The 21,735-nt window shown below is 35.6% G+C and overlaps 1 protein-coding gene across 1 annotated transcript in view; it reads left to right on the top strand.

Annotated features, from left to right (window-relative positions):
* The first annotated feature begins 423 nt into the window (after positions 1-423).
* The window catches only part of LOC129260833 (nck-associated protein 1-like), a 34,152-nt gene continuing 12,840 nt past the window's right edge, over positions 424-21,735 (top strand). Inside the window, exons 1-16 of the mRNA XM_054898824.2 lie at positions 424-683; positions 6,576-6,683; positions 7,885-7,977; positions 10,114-10,170; positions 10,917-11,059; positions 11,567-11,657; positions 12,384-12,521; positions 12,651-12,699; positions 13,211-13,367; positions 14,523-14,579; positions 15,484-15,580; positions 16,199-16,361; positions 17,100-17,191; positions 17,564-17,645; positions 19,633-19,837; positions 20,417-20,549. Of these exons, the coding sequence (XP_054754799.1) occupies positions 573-683; positions 6,576-6,683; positions 7,885-7,977; positions 10,114-10,170; positions 10,917-11,059; positions 11,567-11,657; positions 12,384-12,521; positions 12,651-12,699; positions 13,211-13,367; positions 14,523-14,579; positions 15,484-15,580; positions 16,199-16,361; positions 17,100-17,191; positions 17,564-17,645; positions 19,633-19,837; positions 20,417-20,549 (1,776 nt within the window). The 5' untranslated portion in view covers positions 424-572. The remainder of the gene's footprint in view (positions 684-6,575; positions 6,684-7,884; positions 7,978-10,113; positions 10,171-10,916; positions 11,060-11,566; positions 11,658-12,383; positions 12,522-12,650; positions 12,700-13,210; positions 13,368-14,522; positions 14,580-15,483; positions 15,581-16,198; positions 16,362-17,099; positions 17,192-17,563; positions 17,646-19,632; positions 19,838-20,416; positions 20,550-21,735) is intronic.

Raw genomic sequence — 21,735 nt, 5'->3', positions numbered from 1 at the left:
CCCATCGAGACTCGGAAAATTCCTTTGCGGTAAAATAAGTTTATCAACCACGAACTATTTCTTTAATAAAAAAAAGTTACGTTCACTAGTTGACATTTATGACCCTGTATGGAAAAAATACCTTGATAGAAAAAACAGTCCATATGTCTAGGGGGGGGGGGGCATTAGGCGCGCCACGCATGTTTATTGATTTTCCTTCCGCATTCACGTGCTGAAATTCTATATGGTTCACGATATGCATAAGATGATATTGCCGGCTTACATTAAAAAAATAATATATTTATGTGTATCAAAATATATATTTATAATCTAAGTGATGTAAAATAATAAATTCTATTAATATCAATTATTTTTATTCGAAAAAGTGGAAGTAAAAAAAAATCTTATTTATATAAAAAAGCCTTTAATAAAGTTTGTAAATTGTTTTGATGGACTTTCTTCCTGGTTTGCATTAACGAGCGGCTGAGTTCCCTAATTTTGCGACAAGGCCGCACCTTGAATGCTAAACCTGTATCGAATGCCCTTTATTGCAGCTTTAATTAGAGTCTAGATGTCGTTGATTACTGTCTGATATGTCCAGCAGGATGCCTGTATCTCAAGGCCAGCTCAAGCTGGCTGAAAAACTCTCAATTCTCAATGATCGTGGCACAGGAATGCTCGCAAGATTATACAACATCAAAAAGGTACGAATAACAGTGGGCCACTCATATTACCACCGTATGCAATATATGATGCACACAAGGGAATTGGTGTAAGCACGATTCCTTGATGGTTGCGTTCGAATAACACAGAAGTAAAATCACCGTTTTAGCACACTAGACGTACGATTCTATACTTACAATATTTTTGTTCCAAAATATTTTTTCACAAAATGAAATTTGCATCAATGCTTGTTGAATAGGCCCTACTAGTATGTAATTTGCAAGCCAATGTAGACTAGATAATCTCCATCTCGATAATATCATGTGAAATCATGAAATCAGTCCTTCAAGTTCAAGTTCAGCTTCACGTTTATTTCGTGGGGCTCAATAAATCGCTCTCCTTATTTTTCCAGCAGCTTAATTGAGCTTCTCAGAATCGCTCTTCTTGAGGAGCTCAAATCTATTCAATACAATATATATATGAATCTTATGATAAATTGTAGATTTTTCTTAAAATTGTAAATGCTATACTAATTTACTATCCTATAGATGTGTCTGTAGGCCTATTCTGTGGTGAAACAAGGCCTGGCCAGGCCAGGGTCAATACGTTTATTCAACGCTAGCGGTCGTGTACATTTGCTTATTACATGACGTCATCCAGCCATTGCCGAGAGCCAATTTATGAATGAAAATATAGTAAGCATGCGTAGTGCTAGACAGGAATAACCGTCGTTTCTGGGGATTTATTCAACAATTTCTGACATTTTACTGTAATCCCCATTTACCGACGGAAGGGTGTACGTGTGGGCTCGCATGTGTTCTCATTCCCTCCCTTTTGTCAATTCACAGTCCAAAGTTTGATGTAATTTTACACATCGAATTTACAATCTAAGGATGTATAAACAACAAACTTTTAAAAATTAATATTTCAATGTTTAAATACTTTAAACGATATAGATGAAAAAGGCATGAAAAATATACTTTACCGATGTTTAATTGGGTTGAACACGAAAAAAATGGTCAAAATGGCAGCCAAACTATAAAATATTTACAAACGAACGTCAACAATCACGAATGTGATATCGATATTGCTTTCGATATTATACGATCTGCTCCATATGCGAACGAAACCGAAGATAAACGATACTAGTTATACTAGTACTAGTACTAGTTATAATCGCGATATATCGATTCGAGACATTAAGTTAATAACGATAATGACGTCATTCAAGATGGCAACTTGCAAGAAAAACCGTCAGGTCAGGTGAAAATGTCTTAGATGACAGATTTCTCAATCATCCAGAGGATTTTTTTCAATAACTCCGGCCCAAGGTATGCAATTACTTAAGTTATTTATATTTCCCTGATAATGGAAACCATGAAACTTTCAATTTTGCTTAAAAAACAGTTTTAAATCGCGATCTATAAAACGCTAGTTCACTATACGTTGGCTGTAGGTACGGGGCCCCATCCCCTTCAGTCTATGTATGGTGAGTGGAGCCAACATAGTTCAGCGGAACAACCAAAATACAGAGACTGAAGCTTTTGGTCTAGCGTAGTGCAAGCCTTCCATTTCCCCACACAGTATTCCACCAAAACAAGTGTGCAATTCTCTATCACCTCGTACCTAAATCGACCTAGAAATAATTTCACTTATATTTTATATGAATTATGAAAGGGTTTCTCGGAGGTTATATTTTCTCACCGATACCGCACAGGTAAGCGAATTTCGATTACTTCTTGCTTTTCTGTCAAAATCTTACGAATTAGCGTCGGTATGGCATCGTGTTCATTGGAATTTGTAGTCTATCGCAACGTGCACAAAGTCAATTGGCTTCCCGGTTTCGGAGCGTCGCGTGAATATGCATGAAATTGCAGTTTCGATAATTTTCGATCGATGCCGGAGCGATCACGACCATTTCCCGCGTACACAAGGTGACCGGATATCGTTATCGCTATCGATACTTCTGCACGCAGTCCGATGGAATTATTTTGGCAACCACGTAGTCATGACCTGATCTGCACGATTGACCAATCAGCAGTCTCCGAATTGCTGTGCAGAGACGATCTATCCGTTGTACACAGTCTATGGACGATTTGTCGTGTAAAATATCACACTCCTGCATTTAAAAAAAAAAAACTTTTTACAAAAAATACTGTACAAAAATTTCGAAAATTTCACATTTTACATCTTTAAATCCATAAAATCGCCATCTATTTTCCTTAATTCCTTGAAATTATTTTGATTTAGTTGAAAACTAAATGAAGAATATTCAGCTCTTTCTTAATTCTTGGTACTTGGTATGATGTTCCTCCGAAATACTCCAAGAAGAGTTTTTTAAACTGATTGATGATGTTACAATCGGTAAATATTGTAGTCCCACATGTAGACTTCCATGGTGTTGCAACATTAACTGAAAATGATCGTTAGATCGTTATTGATCGATTTACACTTGGTCAACACCATGAAAATCTACATATGGGACTACAATATTTACAGAGTTTAACATCAAATCAGAGTCAGGAAAGAGGTGAATATTCTTAATTTCTTCAGTAGTTTCCAACTTAATCAAAATAATTTCAAGGAATTATGGAAAATAGATGCCTATTTCATGAAAAAAAAGATGTAAAATGTGAAATTTCAGCACCAAGGGAGGCAGCGTAGCGTAGCTCAGTCGGTTAGAGCGCCTGTTCCGGATAAGATCGTAGATCTCAACGTGCGTGGGTTAGAGTCCTGCAGCATGCCGGAAGACGTCTAATAAAAAATCTGATGGTTTTTTTAGGAGCGCAATTTTTTGTTCTCCTTATTTTTTTTTAGGAGCGCTGTAGGAGTGCCGGCGCGATCGCGCTCCTCAAAAATGAAGGTCTGTGAAATGTATTATGACTATTTTTAGTATTGCCATGTTTTGGTTTGCAGACAAAAATTGACACTGACAGCCCCTGCCCTTCGTATGACATAGTGCATGGCTAGTGTTGGTGAATTGGTGATTGATTGTGCTGGCTTGTGAAATAATTTGTAAATAATGTATAGGTGCATGTCATAAGGTGGTGTAATTTGGGTTACATGATCAAAATGGGCAAAATTCACATTTTTTATATTATAATGTAGGTACCAACAACCTCATTCCTGGATGAGTGGGTACCTAGCCTGGAGGCTCCTGGAGAGTAAAAATCATTCTACTATACGTAGGCTTACCCTCTATGGAGCCTGGGACGGGATGCCATTGCTCTATGCGCACCAAGTATTTTGGAGACAACAATGTTGCTCCAAAATACTTGTTTTCTTTAAAAGATTTTGAGCCCAAACTTATGTAAATGGGCTAAAAGTATATTTACCCCTCGCATGCACTAATGGTGCGTGTATTTATTCCAGTAAAAAGGAAAAATAGAAAAATAATTAAGAACACAAGCGTTTACATACAGTCTGTTATTGTCGCCATCTTGCCGTCTTTGTTATCGTAGCCTAGATATACAAGACGCATATAGAGGGCGACAATATCATGAGCAGTGCCAACTTAGATTAAAAAAATACTTGCAATAAATATCATAGATCGTAAAATACTTGCATCGGCCGATAAATATGAAATACAATTCATGATTTTATTTTTTTTTAGATTTGTTTTTTAGTGCGTATTGTTTCGTTACACAAATCTTTGACTCACTATTACCTGTTTCAACCAGAGAACAATAGATTCTGTCCACTGAATCTATTGTTTTCTGGCTGAAACAGGTAATAGTGAGTCAAAGAATTGTGACTGGTAGTGACTTGCAAAGACAAATAGCAACTTACTTGACTATAGCCGTTGATTTTGTTCATATGCTCTTCAAAGCCATTAGCTATTATCCTGTGTATCAAATCTCCTGTTCATTTGTTTTGAAATGGGGGTTTTCAGAGTGACCCAAATTTACCCAAGAAAATGATCACCACAGCCCTGCTACTTTGTAAGGATGAGCGGGTAATTTCTTCCCATCTGTGCCTGGCATGTTCAAGATGCTGGAGGTTGGATGTATGGACAATATAAAGGGGGGGGGGGGAGAAACCATTTGTGAATGCAGGGCTCGACACTAGCGGCGGTCCGACGGTCCTAGACCGGTAAAAATCGCTGTCGGGCCAGTAGATTTTCAGAAATAGGAAGATTTACTGGTCCGACATGACCAGTAAAAAATCCACTGTTGGGCCAATAACTTTTCCAGAAATGGTCAAATTCACTGCAAACTATTTCCCCCCGTTAAATTCTGTCATTCACACACAGAATACACACACTAGAGTAGCATACAGTGTCATATAGCCAGCCACACAACCCACGTGGTAAATTCTCTACTGGCTGCGCGAACGAAGCTTGGCTAAACTCTGGCAGAAATCTCTCACAGAACTGTAAAAATTCACGGTTCATACTCATGAAAGGCTCTTATAAGTCCATATTTCCTAAAAATTGGAGTAACTCTGTCATTTGTAAGCAGTAAAAGGAGAAATTTTCACTTCTGTTTTGGTTCAAACAGATCGGGTTTCGGGTGATATCTTCTGAATACATAATAGCCCCACATATGCATTTATGTGTGTGTTGATACACTTGGTTTCTGACTTTCTTTCGTAGCTATTTTAATTGAGCCAAAAAGAAACTGATAAATTATTTGATGATAGTTTTAGCTTTCTTCCTCTGTTTTCTTCCTATCTTTCTTTCCTTCTTTCTTTTCCACCTTTCTTTGTTTCTTCCCTCTTTTCTTTCAATTTTTTTGTTACTGTCTTTCTTTTTTAATTTCCCTTTTTTCTTTAATTTGTTCTTTCTTTCCTTTTAAAAATATTTTTCTCTATTTCTTTTTTCTCTTTCTTTCTTTCTTTCTTTCTTTCTTTCTTTCTTTCTTTCTTTCTTTCTTTCTTTCTTTCTTTCTTTCTTTCTTTCTTTCTTTCTTTCTTTCTTTCTTTCTTTCTTTCTTTCTTTCTTTCTTCCTTCCTTCCTTCCTTCCTTCCTTCCTTCCTTCCTTCCTTCCTTCCTTCCTTCCTTCCTTCCTTCCTTTCTTTTTGATATTTTTCTTTCTTTAATTCTTGAGTCCATCCATCCTATATTCATCTCTTCTCTCATTCCTTTCTTTCCTTCTTTTTACCCTTTTCTTTCCTTCATTCTTTGTTACTTTCTTTGTTTCTTTCTTCCTTCCATCCATCATTTATTTTCCTTTTCTTGTTGTTTTTTATTTCTTCCTTCTTCCAACCCTTTCTCTCTTTCTTACATTCATTCCTTCCTTTCTTATATATGTCTTGTTCTTTCCTTTTTCCCTTTGTTAAATCTATCCTTTTACCTTTCCTTTCTTTTTTTTTACTGCTTGCTTCCTTTCTCTCCTTTATTATTTCATTCCTTCCTTTCTTTGTCTCTCAGTCTTTCTTTTTTTCTTCCTTTCATCTATTCTTTTCTCTTTTTTTTTATATTGCTTGCTTCTTTCCTTCCCTTCCTTCATTTCTTTCCTTCATTTTTTTTTTCTTTTCTTTCTTTCTTTCTTTCTTTATTTTTGTTCCTTCTTTATTCCTTCCTTCCTTTCCTTTAGTTCTTTCTTTTTTTCCTTCCTTCACATCTATCCTTTCTTTACCTTTTCTTTTTTTCTTCCTTCCTTCCTTTCTTTTATTCTTTTCTTTCTTTCTTTCTTTCTTCGTTTCTGTCTTGCTTTTTTTTTGTCCTTCATTCCTTCATTTTATTTTTTTTGGGGGGGAACGATAGGCTAGAAAAATAAACTTGCGCCTTTTTTTAATGTTTTCTTTATTTTTTGGGACCAGTAGATTTTAGGTTCGGACCAGTAAAAATTTGAAAAACTGGGTATCTACGGGTCCGACATGAATAGGTTGGACCAGTAGAAAAAATGGGTTAGTGTGGAGCCCTGAATGTATTTGTCAATTGTCATACATGTTTATTAAATCACTCATGTTGTATTTCTTCGTATGATTAGGCTTGTCAAGATCCAAAGTCACGTCCAGCGTTCCTCTCAGAGAAAAGTCTGGAATCATGTCTCAAGAGTATCGTCAGGAAATTTCCTCATACAGAGAAGAATTCACATGTGAGTAAACTAGAATAATCTCTTTCAATTACTTCCTATATCCCAGGCATACTGAAACGTTCATTTAGCTCGATGGAGGCATTCCAAGATTTTATCTTCATGATTTTATTGCCTTTTCATTCATTTTGGTCAAAGGTTCTTTTACATGTACATACTTAAAAAGTAAAACTTTTGTGGATGTTTCGAAAGTCAGGGAATTTGATAAAATTACACCAACACAAAAAATATAACGTATGCCCTCATTATAAAAGCAATTTTCACAAAGTTCATAATAGGTTTATATCCATGAAAGTTGTATCATCTGATGCCAGGATTGAGGAAATATCAAGTTATAACATATTTTCTTCAAAGTTTGGGTTTGTACTTACAATGTTAAAAACAAATTCTTGAGTTTATAATATATATCATTATCTAGTATGAAACTTGCCAAGAATCCCACACTACTGTTTCCATTTAGCAATCAGCCATTTGTGACTCACTACAAGACCATAAAAGCACTAAAGGGATATGTTTTCTGTTGTTCATTATGACACTATAAAAGGACAGGACAATGGGTTCTGTATTGTGTGCTTTTATTACTTAATTTTGAATAAAAAGAAATGATGTTGATTGTTACTGCGCTAAATATATGTGTATATCTTTGTTTTTCTGAACTGAATTTCTTAGTTGCCTAGATTATCAACATAGTAATTTATGTAGCCCTAGGCTAGTATTATAGTGGTGGTGGTGGACCTAGTAGTAGTAGATGATGATATGATTATCGTACCTAAGAAAACCATTCTATGATTCTGAAAACACAGAATGATGATGTCTATAACGATTTGTAAATTTTATTTTCATACATTGGAATTCTTAGATAAGATAAGAGAAAAGGAGGAATAAGATGCCAAAACAAAAAGATTTAAAAAAAAAAAAAAATATATTTTAAGGATTAACTTGAAAACATCAATCTAAGTTTCTATCGACTTGAGAAACACTAAATGGAAGCATTCCACAGCAAGGAACCTGCGTAAGCTGTAGTTATTCTTGATTTCCTCCCACTTGGTGTGTCCCTTGGGACTAAATGATACATGTAGATTCAGTCAACCAAGCTAACATTCTTACATTTTAGATCGTTGGAGCGAGCCAATTTAGTTCAACAATATTTATGTGGTCAGAAATTTTGAACAAATGTTCTTGTTAATGGATCATTTTCCTCCAGGGTCAGCTGAGTCCTATAGATACCAGGAAGGCCGAGATTCTCAAGGTGCTGAGTGTGTACTACATGACATTCAGAGATATCTTAGAATACAAGGTAAAATAACACTCCCAGGGGGTTGGGGATGTTTCATGAAGAGTTTTATAAAAGTCTTACTAAAGCCATAATTAAGTTGTTTCTCACACCCCATGAGTATGATCTGACTAATGTGATTTTTGGTGATGACGCTTGTAACTGGGAATTCAAATTTTTAGTCAGACTTGAATCTTTGTGAAGCATTCAAATTTTTAGTCAGACTTCAATCTCTGTGAAGCTGCCCTCTGTGTTCCTATATACCATGCCTATCATTCTTGACCCTCATGGAATATAATTTTTTATGAAGGGCATCAACAAAATTCATGTGTTTTTAATAGTTCTCATATCTCCATTGGTTCTTATGAGCATGGTATTAAAAAAAATTCAGTGGTAATTCTGCCTAAGTCAACCTTCTATAAATCAAATAATTGCCTCAGTTGAAGAAAATGTTATTTCTCGAAGTTCCTAACCTAAAACAATTGACCCCTTCCCCTTAGAGAAAAAGACAAAAGAGATAAGAATGAGATGGAGTTGGGTCTAAAGAGGGAAGAGAGACTAATATGCTTTTCACACTGGGAAATTGGTGGGGCTAAGGAGGGGCCTTAGCCCCACCAATTTCCCGGGGTTAAGCTTAGCCCACTTGGTTTTCACACTACATTTTAGCAAAGTGGGCTAGCACGGTAAATAGTACGATACTATCTGGCCCTGCAAAAAAGCAGGGTTAGCTGGCTTATTGTGGTGCTAGCACCACAATTGCGGTGCTAAGAGATGCAGTGTGAAACGAAACCGGGCTAAGGAAAAGTGGGGCTAAGCAATTGCCAATCACAGAAGTCGAAATTGCACGTTAATCACGCTCTGTTTGGTAAAATCATCAATATTCATGAGCTGTGGGATAGTCCGGGGTTAAGGCGTTAATCCCGGCTAAGCAGATAGTATGGGGTTAAGAAAGACAGTGTGAATCCAAAAAAAAGATAGTATGAGGTTAAGGAAATGCAATGTGAAAAGCATAACCCTATCTTAACTGGGCTATTTCAGACCAGTATATACTGGGGGGGGGGGTCAATTTGACCCCCCCTCAGATCTCGGCTGCTGATCGCCGCAAAAATTTGCATGTGTGTAAAGCCGGATGTAAACTACAAGACTATATAGTAACATTTTAAAAAAATTGTTTATATTTTTAATAAGCGCATGAAATTTGCCCTAAATTTGTTTTTTGTGTATGTTTTTGCCCTTAACTCAATTTATATAGCTAGTAGAATGCTAATTTTTGGTGGGAGTATCAATTATTACATTTCTAACAAATATCTAAAAAAGATTGCAAAAATGTAATCAATTTCTTATGTATTTTATTGTTTTTTTAATTCTTATGTATTTCTTAGTTGTTTCCAATGAACTTTTTCGGGGACCTTTTTGCGATCGTAAATAGCATAAAATAAATCCATTTAAACTAACAACAGTAAAAATAATCATACATTTATGATTTTGGTTGAAAAACAAAATTTGCATCGACTTTGTACATGAAATCAGGTTTTGAGCAATTTCGGGTCTGACATGCACTTACAAAATGTTGCATAATTTCGGAACTGCGTACCCGGGTGTCGCAAATTTGGTCTCGAATGATGCGCAAGACTTGAAAGTAAAAAGTCAGTGAGTGGCGCGGTCAAAAAATTTTGCTTAATGGCATAGCGACAAAATTTGTCGAGGTGGGGAGGGTCAATTTGACCCCCCTCTAGTTTAATAAGGGTTAAAGAACAAGTAGACTATGGGATGGGCAAAGAAAATGTCTCTAGTTTTTCATTTCTGTGGGGCAGCAAATGAAATGCAACCACGGTTCTTGGACATGATAATATGTAGAATATTATGTGTGAATGCATGCAACATGTTGCCATAGCTGAATTCTGCTCCTGAACTCAAAATTAAAATAATATGCGAAATCGTACCATTGATTCGACTGGAAATTACAACTTGAAAGTAAAAAGTCAGCGAGCGGCGCCGTCAAAAAATTTTGTGCGGCAGCATAGTGGTGAAATTTGTTGAGGGGGGTCAAATTTACCCCCCCAGTTAAATAAGGGTTAATAATCAACATATGACCACGATTACAAGTTTTTGCATTGTTATTTTGTATTAATCCATTCCTCTTTTTTTTCACAATACTAGGACCAAGTCTCAGAACTATTGACTGTAATAGCAACATGCAACACAAACCTCGATATTGTAAGTAAAATCTTAATTATCATCCCATAGAAAACTTATTTCAAAGACCATGGAAAATATTGTAGTCCTGTACAAACATAATTGTTTATGTTGTAATTTCTGTCCTCCCTGAATTTAATTTCTGTAGATGTTTGCAACTGTTCTTTGATCATTCTTTTAAACTTTTTATAGATCTCTATTTTTCTTTGTTTGTATGGGAATATTGCTAATGATGTGATACAGTTTAGCTAAAAAGAAAAAGGAATATTCATATTCTGGAGGAGGCGCAATAGCTCAGTCCATAGAGCGGGGGTTTCGGATTCCTATGACCCGGGTCTGATTTCCACTTGGTGCGCTAGTGCCCTTTGGCAAGGCATTAATCCTCATTACCAGGTCCCTCAGAGAGGACCTTACGCCGTCGGTCCTCTGGATGATTGCTTACAAGCATTCATGCTTTCGTAGCAATCAGGTAAAAAAAAAAAGCACTACCATACATGTATGGTAAATGTAAATGCAATGAATGATTTTTGTCATACAAGTTACGGTGAGCGTTCATAAATTACCAGAGGACTACATGATAGCTGCTCACTGCTTTTTACTGATTTAACTCAACATGAATCATTAAGCTACTGCTGAAGGAAGAGCCTATTAAATGTCAGTTGTACGGTCATATTATATTCATCATTTTGTTACCAAATATTTATTCAGTATAATTTGAATGATGCATTAATTATTTGTTTTGTCGCCTTTCATCCTATGCTATTTAGACTTGCAACTTTGACATGACCAAGAATTACCTAGACCTCGTTGTGAAGTACGTCTCAATCTTACTACTGCTGGCTAGAGTTGAGGACAGGAAAGCCATGCTGGGACTCTACAACACAGCATATGATCTTGCAAATCAAAGAAGGTAATGAAGATCAGGGTTACCGGAGATTCATGTGCCCTGACTGCCACTTTAATGGGGTGCAAAAAGGGGTAAAAGAAAAAGAAACACTACATGTCAAGCTGATGAGAGAACAAAGAATAAGCATCAAAAGTTAGAAGTTAGATTTGAGCTGCAGCTCCAGCATCAGATGCTGGGAGGGGTACAGTTTAAGAACATGCTCCTGGTGGTGATTTTCCTCTATACGGCACGGGATAATAATCTCTTTTGAAATAAAGTACTGTTTAGTTATGATGCAGCCATTCATCTGATTTCCCAATAGAGCTATTGATTAGATATATATTTCTAGGGTTACTTGAAGGAATTTCAAACCCATCTGCACAAAATTTCTTCCAGCAATATTCACAAATGCATGTTCAAGTATGCCATACAAAACCACGAAAACATTTTGTGAGGACTATTACTATTAATTTTATTTCAGTATCATTTACGATGGTTCAAAATATTAGGTACTTTTTTTTCTCGTTGCAGTGAGCCGTCTTTTGCTCGTCTTGGAACCATGATAATGGAGTACGAACATCCAATGAAGAAGCTTGCAGAAGAATTCATCCCATTAGAGAGAGTAAGTGATCAATCTTGAACTTTACTCTTTATTTAATTTTGTCATTTATATTATTCAGGGATGTCACCAGGAACTTTTTAGTAGTGGAATTTAATCACCCAATACCATGCTTCAGGAGTTCATTGGGATGAGCACTATTTGGTCTTACCTTGAAAATGTCATTTTCATATTACTTTCTTTGTCAGTGGGGAAATAAGTGCCAGTCAGGTGGGTGTGATATTGCATTGGGTGCCAGTCTGAAATTTTGGGTGATGGAGCATTCCAATTGGAGCTGACCTTCTCAGTGAAATTGTTCAAAGATCATGATTATTGGATGAAGCATTTTCCTGAAATATTACTTCTGAATTCAAGATTGATGCAGTCATCATTGACATTTATTGTGCACCTGTCACAAAACAAAATTTGTCTATGCTGACAAAAGGATGCTGTGAATAATTGTACATGTGTGAATGGGAAATGTTCATATGCTTTCTAGCAGCAAACTAAAACTGTATTACATCACATAAAAAAAGTAACTTATTGAAAATTCGATTTTTGGCTACATATCACTGTTGGGTAAATGAAATAATTCCCAATAACACTTGATTAATTTCACAGCTATTACCATACTCCTATATTTGCAACATGGAGCCACTGCTTTATTCCTACTTTTCCACCTGAAGGTCATATTACCCTCAATATATTAATGTCTGATTTGCATTTCTATTCATTCTTCCCTATTGAAAGTGTGTAGCCTCTGCTCTGTTCTCGCTCCTTCATCTTTACCCACGTCGTAACCTGACTGCCGAGCAATGGAGGTCACAGGAGATGCTTAGTCTGGTTGCCAAGCCTAACGTCCTTCTTAACCCAGCACAAAGTGAAACAGTAAGTTTACTTTTTAATTGAAATTAAATTGAATTGAGATCACCTTTCCATGCCGTAATCATTGGGATCCAATTACCAAGCTCATGGATGGAATATTAATTCACTTTTACTTATTTGTTCTCTTTTCAGATGAGATGTGAATACCTATCCCTTGACACACTCGAGAGATGGATAATAAGTGAGTTCTGAGAAAAAGAAATGCTTTGTGACATTGAATATTAAGAAATGCAAATATAAAATCTTAAGTAAACCTAATGCAAATTCTGTTTGATCTTAGTCGTCGGATGAAATATTTGGGAAGTATTCATAGTTGTGTTTGGTTTTCATTTGAAAAAAAATTGCCTAATTTGGATATTTTACTCACTATCTTAAATAAATCGATCAATGTAGATAAAGACAGCTAAAAGTTGTTTCATTGAATCAGTAATGTGTATCTGTTATTTCTGAGTTAGGAGTATGTATAAAGTAAAAGTATTCTAGAAGATATAAAGTTTTCAATCAATCACAAGTTTCTTGGTTTTAAAAAACTTTAAGTTTGTTTGGCTTTCACAAGTTTTGCAATTGATTGATACTATCTTGTTATGCAGCCTTGTTCAGGATTATTAATTCATCTCTTCATATTACTAGAATGGCTCCTATTCTTTATTCATCTGATAATAATACAATTGACATTCCTTTTGATTTGACAGTTGGATTTATGGTATGCCCCACCCTTCTGACAACGAATGAGCGGGCCCTAGCCCTATGGCGCCCCGCCCTGCAGAGCTCTTACTGTATCACCCTGTGTCGTGATGAGGTGCTCATCTTCCACAAATACATCGAGGTCTTCTTCACCTCCATCAAAGGGTAAGAAATGGAATAGAATCAACTTCATTTGTAGGAGTAAATTATGCCCTTTTGTTTCTTTCATGTTATTTTCCTGCTACATTTGATCGCCATCAGCAACCTGGACTTGCTACTATTAACTCTGGTCTATTTCCTGCATGAACAGAAGCATTACTTCCTAGTCATTTGGTATTGACTACACAAGCTCTCTTTTACTGTGTATTATAAGCACACACAAATTTCTTTCATTGCTTCTTTTTTTTTATTGTTATTGTTGTTCTTGACATTTGTATTTGATGTTTATACGACCGTCTCGACGGGACGTATTATGGTATCATGCTCGGCGTCCGTCCGTTAACTTTTCCTTGTAAACGCGATAACTTAAGTTTAACTTAACCTAGGCTCATATAATGTGGTGTGTATAATACTAGCATGGATCGCAGTAAGCCTATTGATTTTGAGGTCAAAAGGTAAAAGGTCAAGGTCATTGTGACATATTTTCATGGTACCGTTCTGCAGTCCTTGTAAACGCGATAACTTCAGTTTAACTTAACCTAGGCTCATATAATGTAGTGTGTATGATACTAGCATGGATCCCAGGAAGCCTATTGATTTTGAGGTCAAAAGGTCAAAGTTCAAGGTCACACTGACATGTTTTCATCTTGCTCTTCTGAAGTCCTTGTAAATGTGTTAACTTTAGTTTAACGTTACCTAGGCTCACATCATTTTGGGTGTATGATACTAGCATGGATCCCATGAAGCCTATTGATTTTGAGGTCAAAAGGTCAAGATCACAGTGACATGTTTTCATCTTACCCTTCTGAAGTCCTTGTTAATACGATAACTTTAGTTGAACTTAACCTAGGCTCATATAATTTAATGTGTATGATACTACCATAGATCCTAACAATTCTATTGATTTTTTTTTTTTTTTTTAATTATGTTTTTATTGTTTAATTCTATTGATTCTATTGATTTTGAGGTCAGAAGGTCAAAGGTGAAGTCGCCATCTTCCAATTTTCTTGTTTGACCAATAGCTCCATTTTCTGCGTTGCAGTATGGTATGGTTTTTAGTCAGACTCTTTTAAAAAACACAAATTTTTTACATAAATGAAATCACCTCTGTTGATTGCTTGAAGAATGTTGTCTGTATCTTATTTCCCATGATCTTTTCAGGTTCAGTAAGAAAGCCCAAGAAGTGAAGGATGCGGCTACCCATGCATTGAGTTATGCGTAAGTATCTTGCTTTCTTCTATCCACATCCTTCTGCCCTTCTTCTCATCCTCTTACCCCTACTCATTCTTCTCCTCCACCTCCTACTTCTACTTTTTGTCTTCTTCTTCCTTCTCCTTCTCTCCCTCCTCCTCCTCCTACTCTGTTTCTTCCTCCTCCTACTATTCTGTTTCTTCCTCCTCCTACCCCTCCTCCCACAATGCGATAACATATAATTTAGTATAAGAATTTATTAAAAAAACAACAAAGCATTAGTTTCCCTGATACCATTCAAACCAAACAAATGTTATTTATTCAATTCATAAATAATTAAGGCACAAACTGAAAAACATATGTTAACAGAAATATTCATATTGTGTTTTTAACTTGAAATTTTATCAACATTATCCAAAATTACCATAGTAGTTTTTTAAAAAATGAAGAAATTACCATTGGCGTACAGATGTTAAGGAGGCCTTGGGGGCCATGGACCCTCAAAAGTTTCATAACCAAAGGGAAAAAGAAAAGGACAGATAAGAAAATGGAAAGGGGTGAGATTTGATATTATTTTCTTATTATATCAAAGTCTTACAGAAAATTAATTTGTATTATAAAATGTCAAATTTTTGCTCGCTCACTCGCAGCTTTCAAGAAAGTTTACCTCATACACCATGTCTGACCTTTAACCTTTTGGCTCATTGTGTCCTACTCTTCCTCCTCCCCCTCCTCCTACTGCCACTACTACTACTACTCTTCCTCCTACTACTACTAATCATAACCCTCTTTATTTCCTCCTTCTATTCCTACTCATCTCTCTCCTCCTGCTTCTCTTGCTTCATCACCATCATCTTCTTTGTTCTTATTGCAAATGTCATTCATATTTTGTTATTATCATTGTGATAATTTCATTTCATTTAATCTTCAGACCTGGCCTTCACAAGGAGCGAAGAAAGTTCTTGAGGACAGCTCTAAAGGAGCTCATCACCATCATCTCTGATCAGCCTGGGTTACTGGGACCAAAGGTTAGCTACATGAGTTATCTCTACATTTTCTTTCTTTCTCTCTTTCATTTTAAGAAGTATAAGATTTGTGTAATTTGTTTATTTTACAATCTTGGGTCAGTCAAATGTTTTTTACTAATTTAGAAAGTTCTCTCAGGGGACATATTACACACTTGTTCAGTTTAAGAGTATAATTATATGAATAATAAAAAGGATAAACATTTTTCAGAATTTGTCAGATTTAGTTCACAGTAGACACTAGAATCAATTGATTGATTAATTGATTGATTGAATAAATATATTAGTTGTCATGCACAAACAAAAGTTGCATAAATATCATCTTATTGCTCGCATTTCATAATACACAGAAAATATAACAATAATACAACTAAAAACATACTTCTAATTATCTTTCACGTGAACTTTTATTTAGATAAAAATATCCAAAATTCCTACATGGTATTCAAAGGATGATGACCAACACCTATAATTCACTAATGAAGAGTCTGAAGAAATGATAACAAAGAGCAATTATCAAAATTATTATCTCAAAATTAATTCTCTTGTCAATATTGCTGTATTAATATATAGACGCATTAATATTCTGAAATACATTATTGACATGGTTCAATTATTTAGGCTTTGTATGTCTTCATGGGTCTTGCGTTTGCTCGCGATGAGATCCTGTGGCTTGTAAGACACACTGAGCATCCTCACCCTAAGCTCAAGAATAAACCAGTCATGGATGATCTTGTGGATCATCATCTACCAGAGCTTCTCTTCTACATCGAGGAACTACGTGGTAAGTCTTAAACAAGTTCGTTAAAATGGATAAGAACATTCTGTAGAGACAAGGGGGGTTTTTCACAAAGATCTAGATTTGATTCATAGTCGCACTTAAATTTCATTTGTGTGTAGTATATAATGCATCACCCATTGGTCAAATCATGTGCATGGGACGCACTCTTCTGCATATCCATCAATCAGATTACAAGCAAAATAACATGTACACGTTGGCATTTTCGCATAACTCTAAGTCATACTTAACTCTTTGTGATGCACACCCCCAGGGTCCCATAACACAAAGCTTAGCAATCATTGTACATTTCCTTTACGACCCAGTTCTAGATTTGTGAAGTATTGAAAAGTTTGTTCATTTCTAGCAACGAACTATGTGGTATGTCTAAGGGGTGCTGCCAGAAAATTCTTTGCCATGCATTGGAAAATGTGTTATTGATAAAGCATTTTCTGTGTCAATAAGTTAATTCATACTTTGTGTTGCTATAAATAGTCCAATGATCAATTGCAATTTTTGAAATTAATTGCATTAGTTATGATTGAATGATTGATTTTAGACCTCAAGAGACCTATAAGAATACATGTATTTTCATTGATAACAACAAGCAAAGAGGTAGTAATTGCCATTTAGTGGATAATTTTGCATTGTTGGAGTTGTGAAATTCAGAAATCAATCCACTGAGAAAAATAAAATCATTCTTGATAGGATGATAATGAGAGATTTATTTCCCTTGCTCCCTAGCTATTGTGAAGAAGTATTTCTATGTCCTGCAAGACTACTACATCCAGTATCTCAACGGATATGATGCTATAGTGCTCAACAACATTGTCAAGGTTAGTCGTATACTTCAGCCACTTTTTTATTACTGTATTGTATGATTTATGATATTTATTGAGAATGTTGGTATTTTTATGCAGTACTGTTTGTATATTTATAAAATATCACAAGGTTATTTTATCTACTTCAGCTTTAACTTTTGGATACTAATTTTACTCACATTCAACTGACATTATTGATCTGAATTGGTTTCAATGTTTTGGACCTGTTCATATTCAAATTTTCATATTTCCATTATTTGTTTTGCATTCAACACCACTTTACTCAACTCCTCAAACAGGTACACATTTTAATGAATTGTATTTTCTCCCTTTAGCAATCTTTCTCCAAAGGTTTCATAACATCTCTTTATCTTTCTCTTGTTGCAGAGTCTTACCATGTGTCCAGAAGATGAATCCATCATCTTATCATCCTTCGTACAGACCTTGGAATCACTCAATGTTAAACAAGGTAAAATCATTATCGCTACACCAGTCTATAGTCAAGAGCTTTTCTTTATCCTTTATCTTTGAGTGGAAAACAAAATGGTTGGATGGACAGAGGCAGCAAATGGCATGACAAATATCTGTGGACTGTGTAGTGATTCCTGTGTTCAGCTGTCCACGTTCTATGTTTTATAATGCCTTGATAATTAGCAATATTATAGTAACACTTTGTGATACAAACTGAATTGTTGACAAATGACAATTGTAATGATTGTAGAAGTTATGAAGTGTATAAGGGATTATTGGCATTATACTGATTGAAAGTGGTCTTGTATTTTCTAAATTCAATGAAAACATCCATGCAAGATATAAATTGGCATAATTTTTTTAAATATAATGATTTAACTATCACATATTAGCGGTAAACACAACTCTGATGATCTCTGCTTGGAGCTTTCTGCAGATAATATGCACACAGATTGCACACGTAGGCTATAGTAGTTTAGCTATTTCTGAACTAATTTAGCTCAACCAAATACTACCTGTGAGTGTCACTCTCAATCTAACATTAATATACTAGTATATTGTATTTTTCATTCTTGCTGACAAAGTATTCAGATATCCCATCCAAAGTACTTCTTCAATATTTTAAATGAATTAGCCTGTACAACTTTTTAAAATATAGTTTCCAAACACATTCAATAGGTATTTGCAGAATTTTCCATGTAACCTTCATGCATGTGGATTAGAATGTTTAAAAAAGATTCATAAGAGAATACATCTCTTTCAAAAGTTTTATTCTTGTATTATCTGTCTTACAAGGTTTGCATATACTTGTAGTGCTGTTGTCGGGAACAAAAATCCATGTCGACATGTCGCTTAAACATTAATCCCGACATCGACAATGTCGACATGAAAAAGGGACTGTAATTTAGCCTAGGCTCCCTAACATAAAAAAAAAATAATTCGATCGTGGAACAAAACACTATCAATCAAATGTATTCACCTTGACACGAGTGATATCCCCACACTAAATCTAGATCTATATGATACAGGCTCAGTTCGGGAAAACATATTTTCACTAAGCTAGAGTGAATTCACTTCCAAAATCACCGATTTAATCCACATTTTTTTCTGGAGAATCAAGTTTTTGTACCACGATCCGGTGATCTCGAAGGCATTGCGCAATAACACTCGGAGCCAATTTGAGAATCATCCATTACAACAGTGATCATTGCGTATTATATGCTGGTACACATGTGCTGCAAATGCAAACTCCTCAAATTGACAATAAAAAATAATGAAAATCGACCGATAATTTCAGTATCACTTCCGCGGCGATCCGTGCAACGATCTCCAAACGAAGGAAGGGAAGTTTACTGTGACTTCATGATATGAAGTAAGCGCTCAATTGCGGCGGTCACAACTTTGACAAAAACACGTGTTCGCTGCTGCTCACGTTTATGTGAAAAATAATGCATTGAGGAGCAACGTATTATCAAGCACGGTGAATGGCGATGGGAACATATTTCCGTGGATGGGTACGGTGAATGCTACTACGCTACGCTCGCTATAGCGCTAGATATAGATCTAGAGCGATCGTCGGGATCGACGAGGACGGCTCGATCGGGCAGGCCGGCCCCGCAATGACGCATTTCTGCTGCCGCGCAGCTCGCAGGTATTCTTTTTTCATTTAATGCGCTGCTAAGCTGAATAAACCTTTTAATCGCGCCAATTACTGTGGATAAATGCTTCTAACTTTTCAGCTAAGCTTTACACTCGTGACTTTAGGCTAGACCCCTTTTTATTTTATGTTTACATGTCGATGTGGGTGCGTGCATGTCGACATGTCGGAAACATTGAAAATCCTTCGTATGTCGTCATCAATGTCGATATGAGGCCTATCGACAACAGCACTAGACTATATACTTGTAAATATTGTATTATGTCTTTGTAAATGTGGAACGTGAATTAATAAAATCAAATCAATGTTTTTTTCTAAATATTAACAGTGAAAGAAGGTCCACAACCAGACTTCACTGGATTCCGTCTTGATTGGTTCCGTCTTCAAGCCTATACCAGCATCAGTCGAGCTACCTTGGTCCTAGGTGATAACACTGAACTAGCTAGAACCATGAACACTATCATCTTCCATACATTGATGGTGGATGCTGCTGATGAGGTTCTCATGGAAACATCCGATCTTAGTATATTCTGGTGAGTCTTTACCCTTCTAAAGTATCATTCAACGTAATATGTTATACCATTTTGTAATATTGAATTAGATAGCAGTTACTTATCGTAGAGATAAGTGGAATCCTTATTAGATAGCAGATATTGGATGTCCCTTGGAATAGAAGATCAGGTATGCATACAGCATTCATTTTTTGTGCCAGTAAATGCAGCTTGATATCAAATAAACTTTATTACATAGAAGTCCTGTGTCTAATTTTTGTTTGTCATTCTAATGAAATTTGGTATATTTACACACTTCTTTTTTTAATGAATGTAAATTGAAGAAACAGTTTATATGATAGAAAGGCATGGTATTGAGGATGGTTGGTGTAGATTTTTGAGATCCAGGGAAGAGCCACATTAATGATATACCCCTTCTTTTTTAATGATGAGTGAAGAAATAACAGGATTGATCTTCATTTCTGTTTTCTGTTTTTGTTTCACCATTCCAAATGTTATGTAAACATACCCCCCCCCCCAAAAAAAAAAATCATGAAAATTTTGATGAGTAATGAATGTTCAATTGATTGATTTCTCTGTGTTATTTTTCACTAACAACAGTCACCACAGTCGTATATTTGAGCGTAACTTTGAGATGTCTCTGGGCTATCCTACCCAATCTCGCTTTGCGGTGGCCTTCCCCCTCATCTGTGCTCACTTCATTAATTGCACACATGAGCTATGCCCTGAGGAGGTAAGAGACTGTTTACATTGCTACATGGTCTGTTCTCACAGCTAATGGTTTAATACTCATCATAATTCTCTCTCTTAACCAGCACCAAAATTTGTTCATTGATAGTTCATTTCATTTTCAGTATGTCATGCACCCAAAATAGCTTCTTTAACACAAAAGCATTTTTGGCATAATGGATTTCATTCACTTTTCATTTGGAATTTATAGCATTAGCAAATTTACATGCATATGTAATGTAATCACTAAAGCTTGTTGATTTACATGCTTATTTTATACATTGCACTGGCAGAAAGTTTACAAATCAGTTGTTCCTTTAAGCTTCAGTATGGAACATATGCCTTGGAAGCATGATTTGAATTGAATTGACTGTACTTGAAAGTTTTGCTTGCATTGCACAAAAAGGCTGACTTTGGGTATATTACTGAAATCAGTGTAGAATAAAACATGCTTCCTTTTGAAGAACAAAACCAAATGTAGGTATTTGTTTATGCACAAGAGTGCATCGGAAGAGTTTTGTAATCTTATCTCTTATATGAGGTAGGACACTATTGCAACATGTATTCAGTTATGATCTCTATAGCTGCTCTTTTATAAGAAAAGTCAGTAGATTGAAAAATACAACCGAAGCAAATAAAACTGTCGATGGTGAATTTGGTTTTATTATGTTATATGATTGATAGATAATTCAAATTTAGTTGATTTTATGGTATATCGTATAACATTCTTAGAAATATCCTTAGTCATTTAGCTTGCTTTAATCATTTTAAAATAGCAATTGAAAGTCAATTTGGTCATGAATTCTTCCTAATTTCAGTTTTGTAGTTTTATGTGTGCGCAAATTGCCTTAATGGCATGCTTGACTATACATCATTCACCATCTCCCAATGTTCTTGAGATTATTCCCTGTTGTCTACGGTTCCTTTTTATGGTGAATTCTTGTGATTTTATCCCAAATTGATGTTTTTGGAAGCCAGTCATATTGTTCTCCTTCCATCCGCTTTGTTGCTTTCATTCCTAGAACCAACTGTTTGTATCATTTTGTATCTGCCCTTTTGTATCAAACCATTTGAGTTTCTAATCTTTTCATAGCACTCATTAAATGAGGACAGAGTTGTATTACAATTAACATGTCATTATTCATTCTTTACAATCCGTTTATTCTTGTAGAGTGATTTGTGTAAATATC

The sequence above is a fragment of the Lytechinus pictus genome, unplaced genomic scaffold (genome assembly GCF_037042905.1).
Source record: "Lytechinus pictus isolate F3 Inbred unplaced genomic scaffold, Lp3.0 scaffold_19, whole genome shotgun sequence".
NCBI lineage: Eukaryota > Metazoa > Echinodermata > Echinoidea > Temnopleuroida > Toxopneustidae > Lytechinus > Lytechinus pictus.
Note: the sequence above shows the minus strand (reverse complement) of the source record. Positions and strands in the feature narration are given on the sequence as shown.